The sequence below is a fragment of the Haemaphysalis longicornis genome, unplaced genomic scaffold (genome assembly GCF_048455015.1).
Source record: "Haemaphysalis longicornis isolate Haplotype H1 unplaced genomic scaffold, Haemaphysalis longicornis Haplotype H1 scaffold_4, whole genome shotgun sequence".
Lineage (NCBI taxonomy): Eukaryota > Metazoa > Arthropoda > Arachnida > Ixodida > Ixodidae > Haemaphysalis > Haemaphysalis longicornis.
This window is the reverse complement of record NW_027526361.1, coordinates 155,878,676-155,896,805: the sequence shown is the minus strand read 5'-3', so window position 1 is coordinate 155,896,805 and position 18,130 is coordinate 155,878,676. Positions and strand designations below refer to the sequence as shown.

The window sequence follows — 18,130 nt, the reverse complement described above, 5'->3', positions numbered from 1 at the left end:
CGGTCGTCGCCTCAGGGGTGGCAACCTCACACGCAACGGCGGGCTCTGACTCCGGAGACTTACTCGCAACCCGGCCGCTTTCGCTCGTCGACTCGTCTGTGGCGACCTCGCCCGCACCAGCCGCCCTCAACCTCGGACAGTTCCCTGCAACTGGAGGACTTCTTTCAGGCAAGTTACTCCCCTCAATCCTGCTTGGAGGTCAATGGGTTCTAGCAAGCTTTCACTGCCGGTTTCTCTTGGACGCTGACGAAGCAACTAACGTATAGAAGCAGCGCCACAGTATCACTGAGTGTTCGAGAAACCTTCAGCGGGGCTCGTTTTCCTTCGGCTCCAACTGCAAAAGAGAAGGTTACAATTTCAGCGACAATCCCCGACGAAACTTCGGGCAGAAAATTCCCTCTGGCGTCAGAAGATTCACCCGTGAAATTTATTTCTAAGTACCGTAACAGACAGGCAGAGAGAGAGAGAGAGATTGAGTCCTTCAGTCAGTCGGTCCGTCAATCTGTCACTCCTTCAATCGGTCGATCGGTCAGTGTCAGTCAGACAGACAGACAGACAGACAGACAGACCAAAATTTCATCGTTCCGATCGATACCCTAGACACCTTACCTTCCCTAAAAACCGTCTTCTGGGATTAGAGCAGACGTGTCTTGAAACATGTTACTGCGCAGGCGCAGTCCGCCTCCCGGTATGCGGCGTTCGTGCTGGCAGTGGCGACCGTCACGTCGAGCGTGATGTTCGTATTGCCTCTCTGTCTTTTGAGCACTGCGGAGTCCTGCCGTTCCAGCCACACGAACTGCTACTCGCTCGAGAGGGACATCCTGGGATCCATCGACCCCAGCGTTCACCCGTGCGACGACTTTTACAGGTGCGTTCCTTCCTGCCGGAGCATCCTGACCCTCTCAGTTCCCGTCCACAGCCAATGCTAGCAGTTACACGTGGACTATGGGGCGCGTCGATACCTTTTACCACCAGGGGTTCTTTAACGTGCACCGAAATATTAACACAGGGGCGTTTTAGAGGGAGAGGGGAAGGAGCATCCCGTAGCTGCCGTTTAAATGCCAATTCTCTTGCGCGACCCGCAGAATTTGCGCGGCGACAGTGCTGCCGTTATCGGGCGAGCGCTGACGTTCCAGTCGGCACAAGAGAATTACAGCTCCGCTGTTTGCCTAGTTTTCACAGTCGGTGGCACAGGGCTTATATTTTATTGCGTTCATTGGTTACCCAGATGCATTGCGGTAAGCGGCCAACCAAACTCACCATTTCGGCCTCTTGAAAACTGTTTCCGTATAGTATCAGCAAAACACTGCAAGAGGCAAAACATGACAGCTGAAATACGCGCACGCAAGCCACATTCGCTGAGCAAAAACCAGCTATTTTAAAACCAAATTTGAGAAGATCTCCACCATTTTGAGCAGGATGAAGTGATGTTGTAGCGTCTAGAGAGATGCCAGGCGGCCAGCAGCTCGAGAGCATGCCTGTGTGCAAACTCTGTGGAAGCGGCAGCAAATGGGGGCGCATTCACTACAGTACTGGACCGGTTCTGCAGCTGCGCGGCTGGCCGGAGACAAAGCACCCGGCCGGCCGGAACGTCACACGCGCTTGATGGCTGTTTACTTGATCCGCCGACAGATGCAACGTCCTGGGCTACGAAGCCATTTCAAAACCTTCTGGCTGATTAATAGGGTGTTTTATGGGGCTACTGCTTCATGTCCCAATTGATGTGATGTTACGTACTGCACGGACCGAATAAATTTGGCCGAAGAGAAATTCAAGTGTAGTTGGGCTTTAAAGGGACTCTGCAACAGTTCCAATAAAATATTTCACTCGTCTTCGCGTCTCGAGGCGTTCTTCAAGCAGTAGTTATCGCCAGCATGGAGTGAAACTACGTGATTTGCTCGTCGCTGCAAATCTGCCTTCCGTTTATGCATAGAGTGTCCTAGTAAGTATACTAGAGAGGAAACTGCGCCTCGTAAGCCATGTCGTCGTGGGGGTTCATGGGATGACCGCCTTTTTCGCTTGGACTTGGCATGACAATTGGATTCTTAAGCGGTTTTGGGGATTTGCTTTCTTCACGCACTTTAACACGTTTACGAGCTACAAGGAAGCCAAAATCCTCCCGTTTTTCTGGTAGCCGTGTTCGGTGAAACAGCAGGCAATGCGTGATCGCACCTGACGTTGCTCATGCCACCGTCGAAGCACGTATGACTTAGCGGGTAATATGCCGGCGCGAAATTTGTAGCCGACGAAAAGAAGAAACAAAACTTACTGCGACGAAGACAAGATACGACAGATACGGGCGCTTGTATGCGTCCTATCTTGACATCGTCCACGACTGTTTAACGCCACGTTTTCTTTTTTCTTGTTAAGCTAGCTGGCGGTTGGTGCACTGGTTCACCACGAAGGCAACGTTTTCATAGGAACGCGCAAAAAAGTTTTCGAAACTCTTCAAACAACGTATTATTGAAATAATGGTAAAATTAATAAAATCACGGTCTCTAATGAGTTACGCCCCAAATATTAACATTGTTCGTAACTACAACCTTTGCCTGCGGAATAGCAGGCACAACCGTTCGGGCAAAAAAACGCTTCACTTCCTTTTTCCTTAGTTTTAAAACAGCCTGTTTTTATTTTCAACTTACGTAATTGGGCACTATTATTCGCGTTTTTGTGGCACTTTGTTTATATTTGCGGTCACTAAAACGTTTCAATCCAAGCCAATGATGAATTTAATGCGAACGCGATGTATAATGGCGGTCCATGACGACACAGACGACCTTGGTGTGCGCCGCATAGACGCTAGCGCCAGATTCCTCTCTAGTGTATACTGTAAGAGACTCATGCCGTTTATGCTTTGCTTAAGTGGCATTTTTAAGTGGTTATCGAATGCGTTTATTGCTTCAACTGAAAGATAGCCGGTATATAGCTCCTGTTTTGCTGCAATGACGTAATATGTGCGCTTGAAGAACGCGAGGGCCGGGAAGGAGAAAAATCTAAGCAGGTTTGTTAATTATCGATGGGCATATAGCAGTAATTTTTGGCTGAGTTACTTTGCGACCACTTATTTTTTGCTCTGGGTGCGTTTATTGACTCCGTTATGAAAGCAATTAGGATGTTTAAAAAGTCAAGAGATGTTCAGCTACTTAAATCTCCTACTTCGGGCCTTCCTCGCATGGGATACTGGTTTGGTCATTCTGATTGTGGCGCTCGGGACTTGCATTCCCGGTTCGCGTTCGCAGGCACGTGTGCAGCGGTTGGGACAAGCGCGGCCACCAGGGTTCGCCGCAGAGCAAGTACTACTCGGACACGAAGCGGCTCTTTATCCAGAAGATGTTGAGCAGAAGCGTCCCGACTCGCTCCACGAGCGCCCTGGACAAGGCGTCCGTGCTTCTGCTCCGCTGTCTCGGCCGGGTCAGTGTTATTTGTGCACACATGAACTTGGTGCGGTATCGACATCTTAAAGAATATGGGCAGCTCATCAAGAAGGCGCTGTGGGAGTATGCTCGGGTATGTTACGAGAGCCGTAGCACGTAACCAAAATAAAACCCTCCCTGAGCCGGTTTTCCATTGAATCAACACTGAACTCGCCGTGAAAAGATTATTTTAGTACGCCGAAACGTAAGCGTCCGCTACCGTATTTTGCGTCTTTGTCGGCCTCGTAACCGAGCGAACGAAAGAAGCACCGAAGACAAAGAAAACGAAGCAGGAAAGTTAGGCGAAAATTGGAGGTGGGACGTTATGCCGAGGCGGCGCCACAAAAGACCAGCATGCGCGGCGTGATGCACGTACTACATAGGTACCTTTTCTTACCTCTTTCAGAAAAGCAACTCTCTCTTTCTTCCTCGTTCGTGGCTTATCCGAACCACGTGACATTTGCGCGGGAGGTTAAAACACAATTGACTACAACATGCTCGGCGGCGGCGACGCGCTGCGAAATAACGGCAGAGTGGCGCGCGCCGCCGTGCATTCACTCATAACGCGGTCACTTCCTAAGACGCAGCAGTTACGTGCCGTCGCCGAGAAAACTGCAGTTCGTACGGCGCATTAATTTTGCATTAGGGGGTATGGTAATGGTCAGCCATTTATTCATTCAAATCGACATTTTGTACATAGATAGACAGTCGATATCTTATAATAAGGCATTTCTTGTGGAACAAGAGAACTTACATCTACTCTCAAGCAAAGTAGGTGGAAGTAGATGGAAGTTTTAGTTGTGGCTTAATCTTTTTCATCCGAAGGGTTTTCTGCTTGCCCCTTGCCCCTTGGTTAGTCGTTTGGAAAACGTCTTCTTGCTCCACCCTCTGCCCATCTGTTCATTTAACCAAGTTCACGTTACACTGGGCACCATACAGCAAAATTCACCTCCAACGTTGCGTTCAGTATTTTAAGTGCGGAGCACTTTAGGTACACGCGGGATGTCCTCCGTCCAATTAGATTGGGCGTCACGCAACTAGGCCAACAGCAAAACAAGTCAAGGGAGGGCGCCACAGCCTCTCGGAGTTAACATTTTCACAGCCCTGCGAAGATGTTAACCAAGAGGTGGTCTGTCCCGCCATGGACGTCTAACAGTTGCAATGGTTCCACCGACAGCGGTCTCTCCGTCACGAAAGACAGCGACTTCAGAGGGCCGATTCGCCTGTACGACAATGTGAAGCAGAAGACAAGCGTCAACGAACAGAGCAAAATCCTCCAGGCTTAAAAACAGCGAAGGAAAGCGATTCCTGCTGTTAAAGTTCAGGAAGCTCGAGAAACGGCAGAAAAGGCAATGTAGACGCGGAAGAAAAGCAAAACGCAAAAACTAAAAGCAAAACACAGAAAAGAAAGCCACATAAAATAAAAATGAAAACACTAATAAACAGAAGGTAAACGCAAGGCACTCACATCGTTAACACAAGCGAAACAGTGGCGAATCACTTTTGCCCGCTACAGACAACTTCACATGGAGTGGTACTGCAACGATTTTTACAACGCGTAGCATTCTTTGTAGAGCTCGCCCATAGCCAGGACCGTGTAACGCCCGCATTTGCACAAAAGTAAATAATTGCCGAACATCACACAATTATTTGTCATAATAGCGTAAAAATGAACTGACGAAATCAAAAATATGCATCTTAAACATTATTTTCCTAAAAAGGAAGAATACACAAAGAAAAGCCGGGAAAAGATGTTAAACATATTAATAAGAAATATCGAACTGTGCAATGGCCTGCATTTCTACGCAAGTGAATAATTCGCGAATTTAACACGTTTAATGATATACAATCGTGAATGGAGCACGAACAACTCCATTGGTCGAACTGGTCAAGCAAAGGTCTGAAAATCCAGAAATTGAATATATCGATTAAATAAAAGCTTTAAAATTGAACTGACGCAATGAAAAGTATGCATTTTAAAAAGCGCTTCGAAACACCCGAAGAGCAAACTAAAAATACTCCGAAAGAACGTTCCAAAATCGAAAGAAACGTAGCTAGGTTTCTTGGACTGTGTTGCACCTCCCCAAAAAATGATTAATTGGCGAAAGTAACACATTTAGTCATTACAAAGCGTAGATGAAAATAATTGGTCGAACGATTTTTTAAAAACCAATAAATGTAAAGAATAGCAAGAGTTTTACAAAAATGAACAGACGAAATCGGAATCATGCTTCTTGAAACATGTTTTCCCAAAAGGGAGATTACGATAAAAAAGCCTGGAAAACAACGTTGTACGTGCGAATAAGAAATAGCGATAATGGGCGAATGTTGTAACGGCCCGAATTTTTACAAAGCGTAAATTACGCAAGTTGCGGTAATTGGTCGCACAGGATTTTGCAAATACATGAATTGCAAAAGTTAGAAAAACATTACAAAAATGAACTGACGAAACCGAAACTATGCATCTTAAAGGGGCATTGCAGGCAAAACACGTTTGGTTAATTCGAAAAATTGCCTCGTTAGAATCATACTGACACCGCATAAACTTCGCTCAAATAACTTATTTAATTGTGATAAAAGGAATGGCCACGCGACCCAATAGCTAATTTCCCGCAACAGAACTTCTGGTGTCATAAGCGCCCAGCTGTACGATTGGCTGAGCAACTTAGGCAAGGCTTATAATGTATCCGAGCAAGCTATTTGCGCTGAAATTTAATGCATATTTTATTTTGCAGCAGTAAGAAAGCCACGGTAAATAATGAAAGTCACGAAAATACATGCAAGCTTATAAGTACCGATGCGCACTGTTGTTGGTACTCAGCGCACTATGCTTGTTTTAGCTGCACCACAGTCCGCCGGTTTGGAGTTATCTTACACTACACTGGCCGATTAGCGTAAGCGACGTTGTCGTACGTGACCCTGTTTATCGAGGATACCTTACATTTCACGAAACAATTACTTTCTACAGTAACAAAAACAAGCCAGTGCAAATAAGGTCAAAACCAAAGCAACGGCGGACAACGGTATATGGATGAGTATGGTAGCGCCGTCTGGGAGGACTGACGGCAAGCAAGGCTCTAGAGCCGAAAGACGCAGTGGCAGTTCTTTTGAATACGCGCACATATGACTTCATTGCTGACGTCCGGAAAGCAACGATTTGGCGGGATAATCAGTATTTTAACCTAAATTCAATAATTTCGCAGTGAATACGGCATCATTTGCTGCCGGACCAGCACTAAGGGTACTGTAAAACAAGAAATGTTTCGAGCAAAACCAACTTGAACTTTGTCTGCATGGCCCCATTCATGGAGTACTGGCATATGTAAAACCTTCCTTTATATATGGAGATACCCCCTCCGAAGTTTAAACCGCAAGAGTTCAGTAGAACATATTTAAAATCAATTTTAATCCTTGCGCTCACGAGAACGCTCATCCGCGCCACCGAGAAAACTCATGACGCCGTCAGAGCTTCGACCCAAGCGGCCGACACCAGGGCTCCGGTGACGTATCGAGGTGGCCACGGTGCTGTTGGCGCGCGCTTTTACTCCTTCTCCATTACGTCAACGTTTTTGGGATTTACGTCACAATCGACAACGGCCGGTCGGGCCGGTCTGGCGGGCGCGCGCGCGCGCGAACCTGCATCGGTTGGGGTGCGACAAGAACCGTGACGTCAGGTGCGCCTTCCTTTCACGGTGACTGCCTCGGTGTTCGCTTCACCGAAATCGAAACTTTGACAAAAAAAACGGCGCTGTAATTATTTATGCTGCGTTCTACAATCTAATGTGCCATCCGACAATCTAATGTGCACTCCTTTTTTATCGTGTCGAGAAAAACCCAAAGACTTAACTAAACATTCCTGGAAAAGTACGTAGCGAATAACAATAAAAAAAAAATCGCGCAAGTGTGCCAACCGTGAAACACCCCGCATTTCCACAAAAATGAATAATTGGCGAAACTAACACATTTAAGCGTTATAATACCGTAAATGGGATAGTTGGTCCAACAGAATTTGGAAAAACAAGTCTGTACAAGAAACACAAAAATAAATGGTTTATAGCAATGAACTCACAAAAAAAAAATTACGCCCATCTTCCCGCGAGGGGAACCCTGATGTGATGCGACGCATCGGGGGGTTCAATTGGCGTTTCCATTGGTTGATTCTCTATGGTCGTAACGTTGCCTTGAGCGTTTGGGGTGACGCTGGTATTGGATTGAGTCAATCCACTCGCTGAAGGGACCATCGCTTCCATAACGTCTTCTTCGGAAGAATCAAGCCAAGCACGAAGTCATCAATCGAAGTCACGCGGAGTCGAACGAGAGCGAGCGCTGACTGAACCGGCACAGCGCGCTACCCGCTTTATATTCACAGCGCCTGAAGGAGAGGAGACCGCACAGGAGAGTCGCGCCTGCGCGCACTTGCGCGACGGGAGCGGAGCGAAGCGAGCGAAGCGCGCGCACGCAGTTGTTGTTTATGATAATGAGACGGAGTGCGAGTGTTGCGCACAGCTGTCGGAGAGAAGAGCGGAGGATAGTCGCGCATGCGCAGGTGGCATGCGGACGCCGCCGACGCAGGAGGGACATGCCTCAGAGCAAGAGATGCGTCGCATCTAATAAGAAACATACATGTATTTTATACACCTCCTACCAAAATTGAACGCTGAAATAAAAACCATGAACAAAAACGAATAAACACCGTGAAATCCAGCTAACCCCGCACTACCCTTTGCATCTGCAGAAAAATACATGACTGGCGAAACAAAAGGCACTTCACCGCTCTAAAGGTTTAAATTTACATCGTTAGCGAACAGAAACAACGGAAAACCTAATAGCCAAATACGGCTGTAGAGAACCCGCAATGCGTACAAGCAGCGTTAAAATGTTTCGGGTTAGTAGACAATTCCCTGAATTTTTGCAGATTTTTGTTTTTAATAAAACCACATACGATGCCAAGTAACCGACTTAGTTTTCCGTGTAGTAAGAGATACGCAATAGAACCGCTGGCAACTGTGGCGCGTACTCTTGTGGTTCCAGCCATTCCTTTCAAGGGGCCATAAAGACAAAACACAGCTTCGTTCATTTTGTGAAGAACAGGAATTTGCGTTGTAGCTCACTCAGCTCTGTTCCAGCCATGAACGACGTTTCTTTAACCAAAAAAGGCAAATATATTTCAAAAACGTTCAAATTTCGCGCTACAGTAACGTATTACGGGTTCCAGTTACTTAATATGAGCCAGCACTAGGAACACAGTTATGTTACTGCACGTTATTCCAGTGATATGAATGGACAGAGCTACAGGCATCAGTATACAATCATCTAGACATGTTTTCAGGCAGCGGCTCCTGATGGCGGCCGCCAATTTGCCCCAACCAGATTCTGCGACGTCATAGATACCGGCGGAATGTGGCCGGAGAGTCCCCCCGCTTCAACTGTGATTATTTCTCCGTAGTTCGCCATCAAATCGGCATCATTTTTATCGGGACGAGGCAGGATGTTTTAGTGAAGAAGAAGCTTTTTATGCCGCACTAGTGCCGTCGGTCGTTACGCTCGAAACACAAAAACTTAAACAATAAGTTTCCACAAAAGCGTATCAGGTTCCCCCAGACGAAACAAAACCGCCTCCCGTGGTCGCAATCGAACCCGGGTCCCTCGCGTTAAACAGCTGGCATATGTCGGATCGCGCCTCTCGGACACGGTCAAATCAGGCAGGATTCAGGACTTCGGCTTCGACTCAGTTTGCATGTAAGGGAGCTTTTCGTTTTGAGCATCTCTCTCGTAAGAGAGGAGCTTGGATATTTAAATGAATCACGGCCCCCTTCAACCCGGACCCTTGCCTGCAGTCTACGGAGGGCATCTCCGAACTGCGGGACTTCCTTCAGCAGCTCCAGCTCCCCTGGCCGTTCAGGAGCGCTGCCACGAGGCAGGAGCTGCTGCGGACCCTGGCGCGCGCCTCGCTGCAGATGGGCACCGTGCTGCTCTGGGCCTTCTACGTGGGCCGGCACCCGACGCTCCCCATGGAGAACACCATCTACATGACGCTCGACAGCCGCTTCTCCCAGTGGACCAGGGACGTCCAGGACCTGCTGGCCCAGAAGAGGGCCAGCGACTACCTGCGTCGCTGCGCCGAAATGGTGGGAGGCACGGGGCAGTCTTACTCGGCCATGATCGAGGACGTGCTCGAGGCGCACGACAATCTGTCCGAGCAGGTGAGCTGGTCAGTGGGCTTAACAGGGACAAGCGGCCTGTCGCGTTCCTGACAGGGTTGCCGGTCTAGTACCCTTTCCCATCAGCTACGGGGAAAGGCTAGAAACACTCGGGGACGCCAGGGCACTATCCCGCTCCCTCTCAGACAGCTAAATGAAACACAATTCATCTGGTGCGCTTGCCAACTCATGCGAGAGAGTGATGTGCTGTTAGCTACTCATGTGGAACGTGTAATGTGTTAGGCCACTGGTCGTCGTTCTTTTACACCCACGGATCATCGTCGTTTATTTACAACGACTCATCAATACAACAAACTTCATGAAGGTGTTAGTGCCTGCAGTGCGTGAACACATTCGTAACAGGAACGCTTATGAAGCAAGCATGCGCCATGCTCATGCACTTCGACGCTGGCGCCTCCCTAGGTGCGCAAGTGGTACGACCAGACCAGCGCTCCCCGCTTCTACAGTTTGAGAGACCCCGAGCTGCGGCGAGCCGTAAACGACCAGCTGCCGGACGACTCGCAGCTGTGGCCAGGGGACATGATCGTCAGCATGCAGCCACGCCTGTACGAGGAGATCAACGCGACGCACTTCAGCCGCGACGCCATGCGGGAGAGATTCAAGCACCTGCTCGGCGCCTACGCGGTCTGGCTGATGGCGCCATACACCGCAAGCGACCTCTCAGACCGGCTCACGGAAGAGACGCCGCCGGGAGTGCGCAGCGACTACAGGAACGTGCGCTGCCTCGAAGTCATCGAGCACATTGCGCCGCTGGCCGTGTTCAAGGGAAGTTTCGACGCGCTGGTCCAGCCGAGCGGCAGCTGGGAGCTGTTGCGACTCACGCGAAAAGCCGTCGTGGCGGTCGCCGCGACGTACGGGCGTAACACGTCCTCGGCTGCCAGGTCCGCCACGCAGTACTTGGCGCTGAACTCGTTCAACATGACCGTGCCGTGGCCCACGTTGGACGAGATATATGCCTACCTGCCCAACGACAGCCGTTGGGCGGGCAGAAGCTTCTACGCGCTGATGAGGGAGGCCAGCTCCACGAGCGTCGGCTCCTTCAAGGCTTCGCTGCGGCGGCCTCGGCGCAGAATGCTGCACATGTCGGGACTTGCCAAGGACCCTGTCTACCGGGTACTGTTCGCGCGAGAGGTTCCCATCGACCAGTACTTGCTCAGGGCGCCGTTCACGGAGCCCCATCATCCGGTGGCCCTGTTTGCAGCAGTCGTCGGCAATCGCATGGCCAAGGTGCTAATGGCTCCGCTCGGCGTCGTCCTCTTCTATGACCAGCACTTCAAGGTGTGTGTGCGCACGTCGCTGAGGTCTGTAGCTGCGCACTTCGTGTGTAATAAGACGCCCGGGGCTGCGGGCTGCCTGTCGGGGTAGGGGGCCTCCATGCACGCGCGTCTCCGTACCGCAGCGTCGCTGCCACCGAGGCACCCTGTGGCTCTTCGACTTACAGTCTCTGGATCACTGAGTACTCCCCGAGAAGCAGTTCGGCATTCGATTTTCCCGTGTATACCTATGACTTGAGGGAATCCTCGTACTACACGTAGACTATCCGCGGTGAGTCCGAGACTGTAAATTGAAGAGCCCCGCTGTGTCGGGGCGGTCGTGCCGCTTCTTAGCATGCCTAAGAAATCATACCCCGACCAAGGGGGTTAAAAAACACTTGTGGAGTGTAGGTACCCAACCACGGCTCTCATCCAGCGGCCGTACCCCTATACTCTCCCACGCGAATTGGCTAAGACACTGGCCGTGGAAACCGGTTGGCGGCAATCTTGCTCCAGGCAAGAGCGAGCGCAGCTTGAGCGCTGGCAACCCATCCACTGAGCCTTCGACGTTTCGTTTCAGCACGAAGCGGGGCAGTCGGCGTTATTGATTTCGCCCAGATATTTGTTATTCTATATAGAGGCCCAAGCCGGTTTTTGCAGAGCCCTATCCACGGACATTTCCCAGCGCATAATGTCCTAGCATCCCGTTTCTGTCTCATGATTTGGATCATCACTTACAATATGTGCGCAGGACAGCTGCTGTCGTATTTCATTACCTAGCTGGAACGGGCGCTAGGACACGAGTCTGTTCGCATTGTCTTCGATTTTTTGTATTTGTTTTTAACTCTGCCGCAAAAGCTTTCGGAGCGCGGTTGTCGAATCATTTTGCCTGAGTTCCTGCGATACTAGCTCAAAGGGAGAATGCCATTTGGAAATTTCGGATGATTCCCGATTATCCGTAACCCCATTTCTCTACGATTAAGTTTCATATACCCCCGGAAGACAGTGCCTACAAAATCTTAGTGAGGTTGTTTCCTTCGTTGCATGACACCGTTTCTGATACGAAGCTTCTAGAGCGCAGCAATAACGCCCCCGGCATACTGTAGTTTTACGGCGGCATTGTCCGTTAGCGAGCAAACGGAGGTACAACCGAAGACAGAAATAAAACAGTCGATGGGTGTGGCAGAGGTGTGAGGGGGAGAGCGGAAGGACGAACCGGTGCAAGACGCCCCTCGACGGTGACACATGCCGAAAGTGTGCGGCGGAGGCAATGAGACAAGCTGTGGTGGCGGCTATACGCGCGGCGAAATGACGGCATACCCGCGCGTTCCGTCGCGTATACGATGACGTTCTTACTTCCATGGGCGTCCGGAAGGGGGGGCAAGGGGGGGCAACAGCCCCCCATTGGAAATTCGGATATTTGTATGCACTACAAAAAATCTGCACAGCTTGTTTGGCCCATAATTAAAATAACTTTGCCCTGAAGGACGGAAGAGAGGAGAGAACGACACCGACGTTCTCTCCTTTGTCACGTCCTTTAGCGCAAAGGTTTTTTTTTTTTTTTTTTTAATATGTACGTGAACCAACTAGCCCAACAGTCCACGCTACTCAAATGGTTAGCACACTCAGGTCCTGCGTATCCGTATGGAACGCCCTTCAGGACTGCGGTCCACATTGCACTTTAGACACTGACTAACATTGCCGGTCATGTGACGGCAGTGAAACATACTGCCGGTGCTGGCTATTGAAGATAGCGAACAATTCTGAAAGGTTTGACTTTTTTTTAAACTCTATATTTATGCACTCTTACCGCAAGAACTTCCGTTTTCGGACAAAGTTGCAGCTATATCTAACCAAAAATCTTCACCGCTACACCTAGTAGGGAGAGTGTAACATCCTCCCGTGCCATCCCATCACCTTGTACACCCTTTCCTTCGAAATTGCGAAATGTCGGCACCACCCAAGCCCCGCAACAAAACCTATAAATCAGCCCCTGAGAACGCTTGTACGCCTGTACTGCATTGAAAGCCAGTGAGGCGAGTAGTATCTTTATTGCGTGAGCCATTTCAACAGACTTCGTCACACGTGTAACTTCGCAATTTGCCCAGAAAAACCCGAGGCGTCTGCAGCTGCTATTCAAGGAAGATTGGCGGAGTGCAGTTCTATGTATGTGCATGTATTGGGCTGTGTGCTGGTGATCAGTTGGCGCGAGTCGAGAACCCTCACGCAGCGAGACTAGTCACTCTTCTTAACAAAGTGACAGTAACTTTTCGCATTTTCTTTATCAACTTTATTTCTTTGTTCGGTAATAAAATCCAATGTATATCCTCGAAGTCTGGTTATAATTCGCTGTTTGTACTTTTTGTAACCACAAATAGCGCCTTTTTGGTGCTATCCATCCGTACACCCCCCTCCCCCCGTTATTGGATGCCCCCCCCCCCCCTTGCAAAAAGTTCTGCGGACGCCCTTGCTTACTTCTTCATGAGGAGTTCACGGTCGTTTCCCGAGACGCAGATTGCGATCACTCCCTGAGACGCGGTTCATGCCGCCGACGCAGAGGCTCAGCCTTAGAGTTTTATACTAATATATATTAGTATGAAACTCTGTGGGCTAACCATTACTGACATTTGCGCGGGCGGATCAAACCGGATTTTCAACATGCTCGGCGAAATAAGAGCTGAGCAGCCGGCGCCGCTGTGCGTTCGCTCATCACGTGATCACTTCCTGAGCCGGAGTTGATATGCGCCATGACGAGAAGGCTGCGGTTCGCGCTGCGCTCGAAATTCTCTTTAGGGAGTTTAGTAATCGTCAGTAAATTTTAAGGGTGAAGCATAATTTCTTTAAGTGTGCTAATCCTCCCTTCCCTCCTTCCACCTTCCCTACATTAATAAAGGACTACTACTACTACCAACGCCTTGCGCTCGAACGTAACGCGTATTAAGAGAACACCCCGGGAGCATAGTTTTCCAACGCCTCGTGTTAGAACGTTTCATCTCCATAGGCAAAAACGCTTACTAAAAGAACCCACCTGGACACTCATTTTCCAATGTCTCGTGCTACTTCTTTGCATATTTCATAGGTTGGTGCGGCGTGTGATACGAAGACAACTTACAGCCAGTCTGTCTCTCATTGATTTGCTTAAATCCGGTTCAACGCAAGAGAGGGCGCCACCGCCTCAGCAAGCGCGCGATTGCTCCTCCCACCGGCGCTTCTTCGGCGCTAAATCAGCGCACGCCGTGCTGTAGGAAAGAGAGTTACAATCTTTGAATACACTTATACACGGCATGCTTCTCCCCTCCCCAGGTTTCACGTCAGTGGAGATGGCCAGGGATTACGTTCTTGGTTTTTCAAAATGTTATCCCACCAATTATCTATATTTATGCTGTTTTAATTACATTGTATTGACCAGTTCTTTTTAAATGCCCCCTGAGCAATTCACGCTATTACAGCGATGAACAGGGTTAACTTCACAAATTTTGTATTTCTTGTGCAAACGGAGGGTGTACGTTAAACTGTTGAGTATAGTCTGCAAAGATTGCCACGCATCTAAGAAGCGCGCGCACGCGCCCTCGCAGCGGCTGTCGATGAAGCAACTAAGCGATGATGTTCGTGGGCTCTGCCAGGACATCTCGGTCTTCAGCACTCTTGTCGGGTCAGCGGGGTACAACGCTACGTACTGGAGCCCCACTTTGCGTCTACTCACGACGCGGAGTCTGTCCGCGCACGCGGCTTCCCTGGTAGCCGGCCTAGCCACCCGCGTCGGCAGCTCGCTGCTCGCGGTCCCAGGAGGCAACGGCGAGGCCAGGCGTCCACCCTCGTTCGCAGGTCTCAGCCCCGAGCAGCTCTTCTTTGTCGGCAGCTGCTTCCAGCTTTGCGGCAGACGCGGCCAGCGTCGCCGACAGCAGGTGCGCATGCGCGGCTATGAACACGTGATTAGGGAAGCAGCGGGGTGGTGACTTGACACAGCACCGCAAAAGAAGTCATCAGGTTCTACACTTCAAAACGTAGTTATCACGAGCGAAAACTTAAACTATTCACAGAGTGTTTCGGGAAAGTTCCCCTTTGCTTGAGATTTCGCAGCCTTCCGTAGAGCATTACCTACTGGACGATCGGATGCATCCTTTCACTTGCCTTGAAGGGCACGCACAGAGACACCAGCCGGCCCCCCCATCGAACCCGATACTGCGGAACCAAGCGCTGGCAAAGCAGCGCTTTCGTGTGCGTGCATCCGCGGGTTTCCCTAAGCTACGTTCCGGAAATCTCAGCCAGCGCAGTGTTATATGAGTCGATGAACCCTCTCCCAATAACGTGGTAAGGCACAGGCGAAGCAGCTGTTTCACGCTCGCCTTATCAAGTGGTACCGCATAGTCTAAATCCCGAGCAAGTGAAACGATAAGGCACAGCTTACGCGCCGGTGGCTGAAGCTCATCGTGAGGCGATCGATGACCTTGAAATATGAAGTGTATGACGTTATTTGAGCTTTCTTTCCGAGTATGTCAGTGTTGTCCTTGATAGAACTTTTGGTTTCCTTCCCAGGAGACGTACTGCAACTTGGGTCTGTCTGTGGTCCCCGGCTTTCGTCGAGCCTTCGGTTGTGGTCCGCAACACAGACTCTACCAGAACTTCACCTGGAGGCCCATTCAAGACGAGACCATACTGGTGCCATAGTGCTGCCCCTCGGAGTATGAACGATAAACTGCTACAACACCAGAGCTCCGTTCCTTTTGTTCGAGTGGCCGCGCTTTTGTGAACGTGACACTATCTGTGAACGTCACTAGCGGGAGCACATCTAATGGATATTCGTGTGACCTGTGTCGATTTGTGCTTCTTTGTTTCTAGCCTTTTTGCCGTTTTAGTTCATCGGTTGCAGTGACTCGCTCTGCCTTTTTTGTTTTGGTATCCCGGTTGTACAGCAATTTTACCCCGAAAAACATGTCCCGGCCTATATAGACTTTCGCCAGCTGTGCTCGTTCCGCTTGCAAGAACCAATACTTTTTGATCGTTTTGCTATAGCATCATAAATAATTTTCCAAACCTACTCCACTTTGGTTTCTTTTTCTCTTCAGCTTAGCGCATACAATAATTACTTTCGCTTTACTCAAGGGACCTGTCTTTTGAATTTTTCGTTCTTTTTTGCAGGGGAACTGTTTTTGATACGATCTTGTATGCTCGTGACTTTCGCGACCACATCGCGGCGCCTCTTGCAACAGACCGTGTGAGCGTTGCGTATATCGAATGGACTAATGCGGATTTTGTATATATATGTGTACCCCGTATTAGTTTCAATTTAGCCCCGCCCTGTGCCGGGCCTAATATTTAAGGTGCACAATTTCAGCATAATTGTGTACCCTCAAGGACAAACTCTAGACAGCGCTGTTTGGTCCTACGACGCGTATTAGAGTCGAGATTCAGGGCAGTACACGTGCGGTGTTGCTGGCTCCTTTTATAGTGCTTGTGTAATTCTGCCGTTTTCAATAAACTCATACCTACCATAAACTCATACCTAAACGTACCTACACTGACCATTCATTTCATTCCGCATTACTTCAACTCAAGCCACGCTCAGACTGATGTCCCAACTGCAGAACTACGTTCAAAAAAGGAAGTCAACTGATGTCTCAGCAAACGGTCCTAAAGTAAAGGGCAGACACATGACCGGACAACGACACGTCTCGCACGCGTTTTTCTTTTTTTTCGTCTCCCAAACAGGTCCTGTAGCCTTCATGCGTCCCCCTGGCTGCCGCAAGACTGGTTTCAAGAGAGAAAACCGCCTGCGGGTACGCGTCGCTCTGTGCGCATGTGGGGCCAACCAGGGACTTTCGGATGAAGCTTCTCCTGTGCGATGAGGCGCGTGTTAGTCTAGGGCAGCGAACTAAGTCAGACCACATATATAATGTGCGTTGTGGTCGCCAGTCGTCTTCGCCTCCATCGACCCAGTACCTCCCGCGGCAGAATTCTGTGCGCCACAGTGAATGGCATTTCCCTGTTCGTGGCCATCCATCTTTCCCTCGCGGTGGGGGCTTCCCTTAGTCCTCATCTGCAAAATCACCGGCTCTCAATAGCAAATCTTCTTGTACTAATATCGTATCCCTTAAAATTTCGTTCCACGTGTTACGCCTGTATCGGTCGCGGAATATATGGCCCGGAACAAATGGTCCCAACTTCAAAGTACGAAAAAATGGGCCCACCACTACTGCACCTATGCATGAACGCCTGTATGAGGGAAGGAGTGAGACCGTCAGTGTATTTGTCTTTACATGTTTGCATTTGTGCACAATGTATTTTTCATCTGTCCACATATAATATAGTTGCTAAGGCTGAATTTATTTGAATTAATTGTTGCATACAAATTTGTCGTCGTACTTGCATGTTCTCCCGTGCTTCCTTTGCTTCTGTCCTTTCGTTTATTATCGCTTGAGAAGCGAATTCAACTTGAGCCTGTGCGGTGAGCTTATTTCCAGTGTAGCTGGCTCGCTTCGGTAGAATATTTCTTTTGCTTGAGCTGGCCCTGGTTGGCCTCTTCAGAAGAAATTTGTCGTGGTGCTGAATGTCGTGAGAGCCACGCTGGACCAGCGGCCCAACCGATGTTGCGCGATCGGGCGTCCCCAACTCGGCCTGTCCCCAACCTCACTTATTAGCGTTATCTCGTGACACGTGCACCTTCCTGGAACACGGCCGGAGCCAAAAACTATCTTCCTGAGCGGGAAAAGGGGGGAAATGGCTGGCCGTGCCTGGAATTAGTTGCTGCGATGGGAAAACCTTGGAGAGGGGTAGGAAGAACTCACATACGCACGCACCCGTGACTAACGCGTGTAGTGTTGCAGTGCTTGCCCATAAGGAACTGGTGACCCTTCTTTCTGAGGCATGAATTTAAGTGTCCTGTAGATCATTGAGCCGCCTGCTTCTCACATGGCCGTTCTTCCTGTTTTCCTTACGGTTTCACCCTTTGTATGCCGTGACGAACGATTGCAAAAAAAGTTGAAAGCGTGGTAAACAAGTAGAAGAAGGGAAGATGGGGGAGTATAAATGTCGCAGAAATATATTTTAGTGATGAAAACAAGAGAAGGTAAACTACTTAGAATTCATGCCATACGCCTGCGTTGCCGTCTGCATATTCAAACGCATAATGAGCTATATTCCGCTCTTTCACCCGGTTTGGGGGACAAAAAGTGTATTATTTCAATTTGAATATTCTTTACCGAGTACCCCCATAACTAGGACCTTGCAGCGCACTGCATTCGCA

At 49.5% G+C, this 18,130-nt stretch overlaps 1 protein-coding gene across 2 annotated transcripts; it reads left to right on the top strand.

Moving 5' to 3' along the window:
• Window positions 1-723: 723 nt before the first annotated feature.
• LOC144180633 (endothelin-converting enzyme 2-like) lies at window positions 724-16,215 on the top strand. 2 transcript variants are annotated; one of them, XM_077708945.1, is made up of 6 exons: window positions 724-868; window positions 3,240-3,411; window positions 9,251-9,616; window positions 10,037-10,912; window positions 14,463-14,792; window positions 15,424-16,215. In XM_077708945.1, exons 1-6 carry the CDS (start codon window positions 735-737, stop codon window positions 15,553-15,555), a joined length of 2,010 nt encoding a protein of 669 aa, XP_077565071.1. In that variant the 5' UTR covers window positions 724-734; the 3' UTR covers window positions 15,556-16,215. The 2 variants fall into 2 exon arrangements, with proteins under 2 accessions (XP_077565071.1, XP_077565072.1); XM_077708946.1 differs by lacking the exon at window positions 14,463-14,792.
• The last annotated feature ends 1,915 nt before the right edge of the window (window positions 16,216-18,130 follow it).